Below are 12,993 nucleotides of genomic sequence, written 5' to 3'. Positions count from 1 at the left end.
GCCTAGAGTGCCTTTCAGAAAGTAAATAGGGTTTTAAAACTAAGCTTTCAACATGTCTGAAAAGAAAAGTTTTTACTTATGGTAGTGAGTCATATACTCTTGATGTAAAACCCAATGAAAGCTGAAGGTTGTTCAGTAGGCAATGGAGAGATGCACACTGAGAATTACTAGGAGAAGCTGGAGAACAAACAAATAGATCAGCGAATAGCCGGAGGTGGAAGACTTATTTTGACTGTAGTGAAAGTAAAATGGAAGTGGCCATGACATGGAGCAAGCAAATAATGATGGTTAGACAAAAGAAGTTCTTCGCTGTTTTTACTGATGACTCAGTAACTACTCTTGCAGATAATAACTGATACTTAAAATTTATTCTTAATCTTTGCTATTTACTCTGTAATTATTTTTAAATGTAGTCACAATGATCCAATATGGCGTTACTTTAGTTTACTACATTGTAGCTGTAGGAAACAATATGTATGTGAACTGCACGATGAATGCTGCAGTAGTGACAGCAAAATTATTTAGGGCTTCAGCAATAAAAATTGGATAATGTTGGAACAAATAAGCCCCCAGTCACAAATATTAAGTCAAAATTGACCAGGTTTCGACACTACTATGTGCGTTGTCTTCAGAATTAAACTAACTGTTCTAAAACATGTTAGGTATATAATACAGTAACAAAATTAAAGTTTTTTACTGACTGGAAAAAGATGCAGTACTTACAAGTCACAATTTAAAAAATGTAAGCCGGAAAGGCGACGTCATTCTGAAGACGACGTTTATAGTAGCATCGAAACCTGGTCAGTTTTGACTTAATATTTGTGACCGAGGGCTTATTTGTTCTAATATAATTCTGACATGGTCACTGAACCTTAGCAGCTATGTTCAAAGCTTTAAAAATTGGATAGTTTTACCTGGTGTTTTTTTTTCTGCCTACAGGGAGTTCTGTCATCTGTGGAACGTCTTCGGACACAGGTGCAGGAGCCTTACGAGCGCCTGGAACGACAGACCCGAGTCCTGGCACGCCTGCATGCCACTTCTGACACACTGCGTCATGCAGCAAGAACGCAACATCTTGCCCGAAAGCTTGAAGCCCAGGTTCAGGCTGGGGATATAAGCAAGGCTGCTCATTCCCTTAATGAAATTGGTAAGTTGTCTTACCACAAGTGATGCAGCGAGGTTTCTTGTCTTTGTTGGATGCCAGATAATGATTGTGGGAAAATGAGAATATCAGTAGAACTGCAAATAGAAGCAGCTTTCTATTAGGTTGGTACATAAGTTCGTAGCGTTTTTGTTTTACATGTTGATATTTCAGTTGATATTGGTTTATTTATTATTGTTATTTTTAATTTGTAATTCATTGTTGCTATTTGAGTTTATGTATTGTCATTTTGGCATTCGGAGCTAGTAAGTGGAGCTGTGGACACTAGTGAAAGGAATGCCAAGTGGAGAAAATCAGAACATTTCTGACATTTTCTTCTGCTCAAGTTCAATAGACGGATGACAGAAGTAGAGGCAGTGAAATTGTGTATCTGGTGGAACAGTGATGGTGGGGTGTACTATGAATTGCTTCCCCAAAGTGTAAACATCACTGTTGACATTTATTGCCCACATCTGAGACATCTTGCATATGAAATCCAAGAATGACAACCAGGAAGATTGTGTGAAGTGATGCTACTCCACGATAATGGCCACCCACATTTTGCTAGACTGCGTTGGGAAGTCATTCCGCACCCACCTTATTCACCTGATATCACACCCTTAGATTTTTCAGCATTTACGCTGTGTATTCAACAACCTTCAAGGAACTTCCTTTCCAGATGAAAGTGAACTGCAAACATGGTTCGACAAATTCTTCCCTCAAAACCATATGATTTGCTTCTTCGCTCAGAACCACATGATTTACACAGTCGTGAAATTGAAAAGTTACCTCAGCATTGGCAGACAGTTTTAAATAGTGAAGGAGAACATATTATTGATGAGTGTAGTCTCTATTATGTATATCTGCTGTGTTCAGTAAACTTATGGGAAAATATTACAGATTCATGCATCAACCCAATACAAAAACCTTTAGGCTATTGTAACAGATAATAACTGAACAGTATGTGTTTGCTGTCAGGTTTTAAGCATTAAACCAAAAAATTGTATCAGTATTATCTGCTCCTTGTAATCTTTCTTTTTCTCTGCTGTAGACAGATTAATTTTGCTCATGCTATGAAGCAGTCATATAGCAAGTTTCTTCAAATGTCAATATGGAAAGTTCTTGCAGAATGCAAATAATCTAGGAGTAAAAATCACAAGTCACCAAATAATAGAAATAGTAAGTAGTTGACAGGAACATAAAAATAGTTTGCTAGCTTTATGGGGAAGCAATTTTTGAGGAGGTAGAATTTGTATGCTGCAATGAGTTAAGGATTTCTTCACACAGACGATTATACTTCTTTTGATTTTCATGCTTTCTCATTATCCTCTCACCCAAAAGGAAAGCAAAAAAAGCACATAGAATGTGACAGCTGTAAGTTGAACAGAGTAATTGAAAAGGCAAGAATAACATGCATAGAAACTTAAAAGGACTGTCTTTTGGAGCAGTGTTGTTGACAGTAAATCACACATTTACAAGCTGAAATAAAAACTCATTTTTTGGTATCAATGTTTGCTTCATTTAAAATTATAAGAAAGGAAAAGATGAGCAGTAGATAGTGAAGCTAAGACATAAACAGAAAAAAGGGCTTTTAACACACCCGGTCAGAAAATTGTTCACTACAGACCTCTCAAGAAGAGAACTTTCCACATTGAATAAAAAATAGCATAGAAAAGCAACAAATTATGTGTTTTTAGTGACATTACTTAAATATTTATTTACATAAAACATTACAAAAATATATTTTTTTATGTGAAAGAGAATTTGTATGATTCAAGTGTGCTGTTTTGTAATTACTGTCTCAGTCACAGTTTTTATGTGTAAGGAAAAAAATATTTATCTAAATAAAAATCTATTCCCTACTGATAGATAAATAAACACATACTCTTGATTGTACTATTACAAAGCAAAAAAGTTGTTGCTTCCAACTAGTAATTTGAAGCCAGAAAAAGAAAAATGCAGATTTGTGATTTAAATAAACTTTTGGATATGTGTTCATGACATGTAAGCCACAGAGTATTGTATGTATCTACACCTTTGATTTTCAATTTTTGAAGAGGCAGTACCTATTTATCCTGTTGTTACCTTTACTTTAAGTTTTGGATGCATTGCAGACTAGTAGACTTGTCACATTATGAAATTACTTTTTTGGTTTTCAGCTCAGTTGGCAGAAGATGTTGATCTTACAGGCCTTGAAATGCTAGAAGCAGACCAGCGAGCAATACAGAACCATCGTGGTCAGGTTGAACAGAAAGGGCAGGCTTTACTGGCCCAGGGTCTTTCTACAAACAACAATGGCCAAGTGAGTATTTTGACAGTTCTATGGTTGGTACATTAACATCTGTGTTACTGGATATTTATTCCAGTTTACTTTTCAATTTTGATCTCACTTGTCAGCTAGTAAAAGTTTAAAAGTTGTTTCAGCTTTGATCTCACTTGTCAGCTAATTAAAAAACCACAAATGAAGGTAAAATCATGAGGACTGTACTTACGGCCTGAGACAATGGGGTGGTTTCATGACAAGTGGTCTAGTTTTAGAGATGTTCTTCATTTGACTATCGCAGAGATTGTACAAGTTTTAGGTTCAAGTATGCTAAATGATCAAAGGGGTGTATCCAAATTTATTGCTGACACATTTTAATACTTTCTGAATGGAAGCCTCATAAGTGGCTTCAATTAAAAAAAAAAAAAAAATGATTGACACTAGAAATAACTATGGATACTGGCTGTGTAGGGTTAAGGCAAGATACTGGAAAGTGGATAACTGGAGACTTAAAGGTTATGAGTGAGATATGGGTGAGGGATGGTGCTGGAGGGAGATAAAAATATATGAGCAGTTCAATGAGTTGAAGAGAAAGGAGAAAGTAGAAGGTTTGACTGTATTGACCTTAATGTTTGAGGGTGGTGATGGTAATCTCTAATGGTCATAGTTTTTACTATGATTGTGGTAGTGAAATGTTGGTGATAGCAGCAATAGTGGGGAATCATGGTACAGAATTACGCACTGATGTTGCTTAAATACACCATCTCTTCTCACCTCCAGTCTGAGTATATTTGTCTGCTTTCTGCTACACTTAGGAATAGTCTTACTTTTTGTCAGTTTCCATTCTTTAATACCATTTTCTATTGATACATCTTCATCATCTACTGCTTTTCCATCCTTATGCACTAGTTTACCTATTTGCAGACTCAACAGCTGAAAAATCATCCTGCTGTTCAGTAACTTTCAAAAGTATGCACATCACAAAGTAACAATGCATTGCCATAGAGCAGTTACCTACATTTGATACAGTTGTGGGATTCAGTTTGTGTTTTGGAGGAAACTCGAAAAACAGTTCAGATAGTAAAGTAGGATTGTTTGACTGCTCAAAGAGCTCTCCTGTACAACACGTAGAAGCACCCTAATATGGGACTGTAACCTCCCTCCCCTGTATGTCTTCTCGTGCTTCATTGCAGTAGTTTAGTTTACGGGGATCAACTTTGGTTGGGGATTGTTTGTGTTGTAGCAGCATATGACTGTGTTGCATGAAATGAAAAAATGTCTCTTTACTTGATGAACATCAAAGTTCCTCAAATTTAAGTGAAAAAGTTGCTTTCAACAGATAACAGTACATATTATTTTTACTTTGTTTATTGAATTCATAATGTTATAATATTGTATCACTATTGATAATAGATAATACTGACACACTTTTTCCACTGCAGATTCTTCTTTATCACTCACTACATATTTCATTCAATTTTGTGGTTTTTACATGCAGGCTGAATTGTAATTGAGAGTTGTCTTTTTTAGTTTCTAGTGCTGAAGATGGCAGTTGTTCAATCATTTGTATGTATTTATATATTTTTTTTAGTTATGTCTGCGGTTCTTGGTGCTCTGATTCACCAAGATTTTGTCTTCTATTGCTTTATAGCAAATAAATACCAGTGGCAGCATTAATGTTAACTATGTTGAATCACTACAATTATTTAAATATATAATGTGTGTTTCACAGGTGTGTACAGCTATTCAGGTTTTCCACAGTCTTGGAAACTTGCCAGCTGTAGTTGAAGACGTTCTTACAGCTGCACAAGGTCGTGTAGCTTCTGCAATTGACAGAGCTCTGGATGTACAAGCCTTGAGCCAAAGCTCCATGGCTGACATCAGTACACCAGCAGGACGAACAAGGGGTGAGCAATACTTTTGGCGAAAACAAATGACATTTATCAACTAGATAAGAAGTTAAGCCTTATGACTACACTTGGTATAAATGTTTCTTGATGTGATTTTGTTACGTCATGATTTTAAAACTATATTAGTGAGTTTTAAAAGGTATCCACTGTTGATATGCTTTATTCCTCTCGTTTTTATTTCTTATCCACGCAGCTGTATTTATTGTTATTGTTGTGGGTTGGCAGGAGAGCCAACACCGTAATACTAGAGGAAGCGGAAAGGCACGTGTTTTAGCTCACGCAGGCTGGCGTGAGGTCTGGAACAGGACAAGGAAATTAGAATTTAGAAAAAACCGACATAGCTGGTGGAATACTTAACTTTAATCCATTAATGGTGAACGTCGCTCTTGACGGTACATAATTACAGTATCAATAGTAACTGGTAATGGCGCCTTGCTAGGTCGTAGCAAATGATGTAGCTGAAGGCTATGCTAACTATCGTCTCGGCAAATGAGAGCATATTTTGTCAGTGAACCATCGCTAGCAAAGTCGGTTGTACAACTGGGGCGAGTGCTAGGAAGTCTCTCTAGACCTGCCGTGTGGCGGCGCTCGGTCTGCAATCACTGATAGTGGCGACACGCGGGTCCGACGTATACTAACGGACCGTGGCCGATTTAAAGGCTACCACCTAGCAAGTGTGGTGTCTGTCAGTGACACCACAGTTATGAGACACCAAAGTCCTAATTTGTATCAACCAGTGCTAGGCAGACACAAGGAAAACCTCATCTTATCATAGAATACAAATAATCATATTGTTTTGTGTACCATTCCTTCCTTCTTATATGCATGCAAACAAGAACACTCGAAGGACCATTTCACATTTCTTACTTTTATTAAATTTTTTTTGCACTGCCATTTATTGACATAGGAAGATAAGAAATATAATTTTGTCTGGGTAGCTCAGTGTGTGAATCTACGCATGAAATATTTTTCCTCATTTAAGACTCACCTTGTATATACAACTCATTTCACCAAAATCTGGACAACTTTAATTGTCCCTTTAAACAATATTTATTATCAAAAGATTAAATATTACAAAACATCCTTCCAAATGGTATATATAGAACCTCTGGAGAGCACATGCATGACATAATGCCTGTTGGTCAGTGTTGGTGAATGATGTTAGTAGTAAGATATGTTGGAGTCTCTTTCAGCTACAGTTCATATGTAGTAATCCAGTATATTTAAAACAGAACGATTGGGAGGACAAAATTCTGTAGACTAAAACATATCAAAATCATGTTCATGCTAGATTTCTAGTGTTGGCTTGTGCCCAGTCTCGCTGAAAACCATATGGAGTTCCAGACATCACTGTTTCCATCCACAGTTTTGCTACACTCAAAGTAACATCCAGAAAAAGCTTCTTTGTTAAATGTGGAGGTAGGACATGACCCTATCTGGACACAACAGTTAGCCTATGAAGGCTGGTGGAGCCAGCTTGCACTTGGCTACCACAGGGTCCCAGTCTTTGGAGCATCTTTTCCCTTTCATTGTGCATGTCTATCCTCTTGCTATTCCTTTACTCCTCCTGTGGGAAAATGTCTGGGGTGTTTTTGGGTATCTGTTCTGCATTTTCAGTAGCTGACATAAGAACAGTCTCAACAACATTTTTCATTCCTTTTTTGCTTTCTCTGTTCGCCTTCTCCTATCTTCCCTCCACTTCAGTGTTTGAGGATCCTCTTTTCTTCTTTCTCCATGTGCACTCCTCAGGCACACCATTGGAAATGCTAGCAATCATGGGGGATTTTCTCGCAATGAGCAAGTCGATCAATGTCTACGTCTGCGAAATGTAAACGGAATGAAGCTCCCAATTCAAAGACCCTACCAGCTGCACCACGATTCCCCACGTTTTCACATACTGAAGACGGTCAATGCTTTACAACAGTAAATCCATTTCTTATTCAGAAAGGTGTTGATGCAATTGTCAGCCCTGTGAAATCCTACTCTCATTTATGCAATAGCACTTTCCTTTTGGAGACTGCTCCTGACTCTCAAGCACAACTACTGCTTGCCATTTTGAGTCTCCATGGCTATCCTGTGACCATAGAACTCTGAATTCTTCCCGTGGTGTTACTTACACTAGGCTTTTCAAAAGCCTGACCAAGGCAGAAATCCAAATATATGTCTCTGATCAAGGTGTCATTGCTGTCCATCGGGTGGTGAAAAAGGTAGATATATCCTTAGTGTGCCCACACACACTTTTTTCCTCACCTTTGATAGAGTGGTGCTACCGTCCAAGATCAAAGCAGGCTATGAAGACATCACAGTCCAGCCATACATTCTGAACCCCATGCGCTGCTACCAGTGTCACCATTTCAGCTACTGTCGAATGTTTTGTCGACACCCGGCAAAATGTGTAAGTTGTGGTATGGATGCACACGAGGGCAATTGTCTGCCTTATCCTCCCCACTGTACCAACTGCAATGGTGGCCATCCTGCCTCCTCTCGAGATTGCCCTGTGTATCTCGATGAGCGGGCTGACCAGGAGATCTGGGTAAAGAAAAACGTGCCTTACCAGGTCACTCACAAGTTATTGGCTAGTCACAAACCTACGTTTTACCATCTGGCACTTACAGTACTGATCTTGCTACATCTCACTGCATGAAGGACATGGCCGTGCAGACATGCAACCTCAAATTCAGCACTGGGGTTGTGAAATCACCCAGTGTCATTGTAGCATCACTGTCAACTTGTCCAACTGTGCAACAAGCCACCAAACATCTGTCTCCTGGGGCGAATTCACCTGCTACACAACCGTCAGAAAGGAAAGGAGAGAAGAAATACTCTCACAAAGACTTCCTACATCCCACCAGCCAACAAACATCTCAATCTTCCTCTGCCAGCCGGAAAGGCTCCAAGAAGTCAAACAAAGGCAAACAGTCTTCTCCTTCGCCGACTCAGAGGTCCTCTTTGAAATTGTCGCCACGTGACACCCGTACCCAACCATTTTTGTGCACTGGAATCCACAGCTTGAAAGAAGGAGAATGCCAACACCTCTATAGATCTCACGGAGTAGGATCCTCCAGCCTCTGCACCCTGTAGCAATGTATCTTTGAAGATTGGCACTCAGCAGCCAACGAGGTGACACCCCTTCATTTTTTCCCTCCTCCCCTTTCCTCCTCATGAATTTTTCAGTAGAACGTTCATGGCCTTGTGTCAACCAAAGAGGATTTACGGCTGCTCTTTGAATCGCAGTGTCCACTTGTTCTCTGCCTCCAGGAAACAAAATTGCATCCTCACAACCGTTTTGAGCTCTCGCATTTCTTCCCAGTCTGTTCTGACCTTTCCCCCAAGAATTGTTTTCCATCTCTTGGAGGAGTCCTGTTGTTCATATGGGATGACATTCATAGTCAAACCATCTCCCTGACTACCCAACTTCCAGCTGTTGCATTTCGCCTTTACCTTCCTCACTTGACCTTTTCTCTTTGTACCGCTTACATCCCTCTGTCATTTGATGTCACTAGGGCAGGCTTCCTTCCGCTTATTGGGCAACTACCTCACTCCTTTTTGCTGCTCGGTGACTTGAATGCCCACCATCCCCTTTGGGGTTCTTCCAGAATCTATCTGAGAGGTGCCCTCTTGGCTGACCTCAATCACTTTAACCTCCTCTGCCATAACACATGAGTACCCATGTTCCTTTCAGACTCCACCTATTCTCATTTGGACCTATCCTTCTGCAGTGCCCAGCTTGCCCATCATCTCGTGTGGTCTGTTCCCTCTGACACATACCCGAGCAACCAATTCCCGTGTGCTGTCCATTTGCTGACTCCTACCCCAAGTATGTGTACATCCAAATGGCAGCTTACTAAGACCTACTGGAGGCTGTACTCCTCCCTGGCGACATTCGACGAACAACATTTCCCCAGTTGTGATGACCAGGTGGAATATCTTACAAACATTATCCTTACCATCACAGATTGTTCCAGTCCTCTCACTTCCTGTTTACCACGCCATGTCCCATGGACTGAGGCGTGCCACGACGCAGTTCGTGTGCAGAGACGTGCTCTCTGCATTTTTAACCATCATCCTATGATGGCAAACTGCATTCATTATAAACAGTTGCGTGCACAGTGTTGTCGCATTCTTTGGGATAGCAAAAAAGCTACCTAGATTTCATTCACTAGTTCTTTTAACAGTTCCACCCCCTCTTCTGTCATGTGGCCCAACCTTCGATGGCTCTCTCGAACCAAGATCCATTCCCCAATTTCTGGCTTGAGAGTAGCAGATGATTTCATAGTGGCCCCTATTGCTATCTCCGTCAACTTGGGCCATCATTTTTCAGAGATTTCGAGCTCGTTCCACTATCACCCAGCCTTGCTCAAGCGATACCTGTCTCTCCTAAGAATCATGAGTTCTACAATGCCCCTTTTACTATGGGGGAGCTAGATCATGCTCTCACTTCATCCCAATCCTCCGCCCCAGATCCAGACGATGTTCACATTCAGATGTTGCAGCATCTTTCTCTTGTGGGCAAGCACTTTCTGCTTCATACATATAACCGCATCTGGGCAGAGGGCACGTTTCCCAGATGCTGGTGTGAAGCCACTGTCATACCCATACCTAAGTTCAGTAAGGGCAAACACCTTCCTTCTAGCTAACATCTCATTTCTCTCACCAGTTGTGTTTGCAAGGTGACGGAATGTATGATTCATGCGCAGTTGGTATGGTGGCTCAAGTCTTGTAGTTTTCTAACCACTGCACAGGGTGGATTTCGAGCATGCTGTTCCGCAGTTGACCATCTCGTCACTTTATCCACCCATGTCATGAATGGTTTTCTGTGGAAATCCCAGACTGTAGCCATGTTTTTTGATTTGGAGGAAGCGTATGACACCTGCTGGAGGACTGTTATCCCCTGTACTCTCTACACATGCGACTTCCATGGCCGCATGCCCCATTTCCTTCAAGAATTTGTAAACGACCAAGTTTTCATCAAGGTACATGTGGGTTCTGCCTCGTCGGACATCTTTATCCAGGGAAATGGTCTGCCTCAGGGTTCTGTCCTGAGCATTATCCTCTTTGCTGTCACCATTAACACTATAATGGCCTGTCTCCCACGGGGCATCTCTGACTCCCTCTTCATTGATGATTTTGCCATCTATTGCAGTTCTCCACAGCGTCTACAGCAATGTCTCGATCGTCCTCAGTCATGGAGCGTTGACAGTGGCTCTTGCTTTTCCAGTGACAAAACTGTTCAATGAATTTGTGGCGGTGCAATTGGTTTCTTCCGTCGTCTTTACATATTGGGCCTCTTGCTCTTCCATACGTTGAAACTACAAAATTCCTGGGGCTCACGCTCAATAGAAAACTTTCTTGGTACTCCCACGTGTGTTACCTAGCAGCCCATTGTATACAGTTCCTCAGTGTCCTACGTGTCCTCAGTGGTACTTCCTGTGGAGTAGATCGCACCACCCTCCTCCGTTTGTACCGGTCCCTTGACTGTTTGAAACTAGACTATGGGTGTTTCCTTTATGAGTCTGCATGTTTCTCCCTCTTAGGCCTTTTCAATACTATCCACCATTGTGGCATCCGTTGGCCACTGACGACTTTTGCACTAGCGCAGTTGAGAGTCTGTATGCAGAAGCTGCCGAACTACCACTGTCCTACCGCTGTGACTTTCTCCTCAGTATGGGACGTATCCCTCTTCTCTATTACCACCTTGAGTTTGCTTTCAGCTATTGCTCAGACAGGTTAACTTCACACTACCTGCAACTTTCCTGGTAGGTGTGAACCTTGGCTTCATGCGGTGGCCCGTGTTCACATTGGCCTTCATTCGCTTCCTAAGGACGCTACTCCAGCCTAACTCTATCGCCTTCAGTTTCACAACCTTCGCACGGAACTTCGCGATAGTACCTTTGTGTACACAGATGGCTCATGGACTGACCGGGGTGTCAGGTGTGCTTTCATCATTGGTGCCGAGATTTTTCAGTATCGGTTTTTGGAACACTGCTCAGTGTTTACAGCAGAGCTCTTTGCCCTGCATCAGGCCACACAGTACATCCAGCGACACAGGCTTTTCAATTGTGACATCTGCTCAGACTCTCTCTGTGCCCTCAAAGTGTCTGTGTGCTGTACACCATCCACCTCTTAGTGGAACAGGTCCAGGGAAGCTGTCACTTGCTCGCTCCTTATGGAGCCACTGTGGTGTTTACGTCTGCCAGGAAACGAGGCCGCCAACACTGCTGCCAAGGCTGCAGTCCTCATACCTCAGCCCGCTAGTTCTTATGTTCTCTCCAATGATCTCTGCGCGAGTCATCTATCAGCATGTGGTGTCACTTTGGCATCACCACTGGTCCTCCCTTCATGGGAACCAGCTCCGAGTTATTAAGCCTCTCCCAGCAGGTTGGATTACCTCCTCTCGACCTTCTTGCCACAAGATCATTTTAGCTAGGTTGCGTATTGGGCACTGTCTTTTTAGCGATCGCCATTTGTTGAGTGGTGCTGCCTCACCACTTTGTGCTCACTGTGCTCACCCTTTGATGGTCTGCTATTTCCTGATGGAATGCCCCTTTTTTAACGACTTACATTCTCATTTGTGTTTGCCATGTGAGTCATCGGCCGTTTTAGGAAACGATGCGCGGGCTGTTGACTGCGTTTTACTTTTTATCCGTCATAGCAATATGGCAAAGACCATTTACTTTTTAGTTCAGGACCTCAGTATCTCTATGGTGTTTTCTATAGAACTTTCTCCATATCCCGTTTTTTAGCTGTCTTCTCTCCCACCGGTTGGGATTAATGTGTAGTTGCATTTAACTCCTCTCTTTGCCTTCGTGTTCTACAGTTTTGACATGGGTGCATATGAACCTGGTTGTTTTTGCGCCCTAAAACAAACCAAATGAAAGAAATCCTGGTTTCATTTTCAGTGAATTCTCCAACACACTAATTATAATTGTGTAAATGTATTTTTATTTTGCTGTTCTTTTAATACTATGATCACAAAATAAATCCACATTTATCTTTGCAGCTGGTCCTGGACGTGCTGCAATGCCATCTCCAGGAAATACTTCTGCATTCCGCACCCGCTTGTGGTCATCGCTTGAGCAGCTTTTTGAGTCTGTATACTCTGAGTGTGCGAAGGTATAAATACTTCTTGTTTTATAATTGTTCATGTTTAAACATTTTTATCTGAAACTCTCAGTTGCAAGTAACACAAAAACCTTGCTGTTTGGAAAATTGCCCAGCCAGATCAATATCAATTGCCTTCAACGACCTTTACACAGGTACACTGCCCCGCCAGTGACGACGGTAACCTAGACATCGCAGAGGCATTGCTGAGGCAAGTTAACACAAGTCAATATCAATTGCCTTCGTACACAGGTACACTGCGCCGCAGCACAGAGCGTTATTCGCTCTGCGAACATCGAGGAGTGTGGAATGAAATATGCTCACTATTTTTATTTACTTAAATTTGGCATATTTCGTGACAGTACCTTTTCCGTGAAATGTTTACAAGATGATATTTGTCGTGGCTTCAGTCGTCTAGTGGAAGTATGATTCCACAATGCAGTTTCGTCGGCTGCAGAAATGACCTGGTTGCCTCATTTTTGGTGCTTCAAATACCATTTCTTCGAATGTGGTTTCTTCTTAAAGTTTATATTAAAAAAGTAGTAACTTAATTCATTTTTTCCTGTTCACTAGCAAAT

At 41.3% G+C, this 12,993-nt stretch overlaps 1 protein-coding gene across 1 annotated transcript in view; it reads left to right on the top strand.

Moving 5' to 3' along the window:
* LOC124545376 (conserved oligomeric Golgi complex subunit 5) overlaps positions 1-12,993 on the top strand; it is a 128,771-nt gene that overhangs the window by 50,719 nt on the left and 65,059 nt on the right. Inside the window, exons 4-7 of the mRNA XM_047124287.1 lie at positions 940-1,147; positions 3,301-3,443; positions 5,137-5,311; positions 12,315-12,427. Of these exons, the coding sequence (XP_046980243.1) occupies positions 940-1,147; positions 3,301-3,443; positions 5,137-5,311; positions 12,315-12,427 (639 nt within the window). The remainder of the gene's footprint in view (positions 1-939; positions 1,148-3,300; positions 3,444-5,136; positions 5,312-12,314; positions 12,428-12,993) is intronic.

This window comes from Schistocerca americana, chromosome 8 (genome assembly GCF_021461395.2).
Source record: "Schistocerca americana isolate TAMUIC-IGC-003095 chromosome 8, iqSchAmer2.1, whole genome shotgun sequence".
NCBI classification, from domain to species: Eukaryota; Metazoa; Arthropoda; class Insecta; order Orthoptera; family Acrididae; genus Schistocerca; species Schistocerca americana.
Note: the sequence above shows the minus strand (reverse complement) of the source record. Positions and strands in the feature narration are given on the sequence as shown.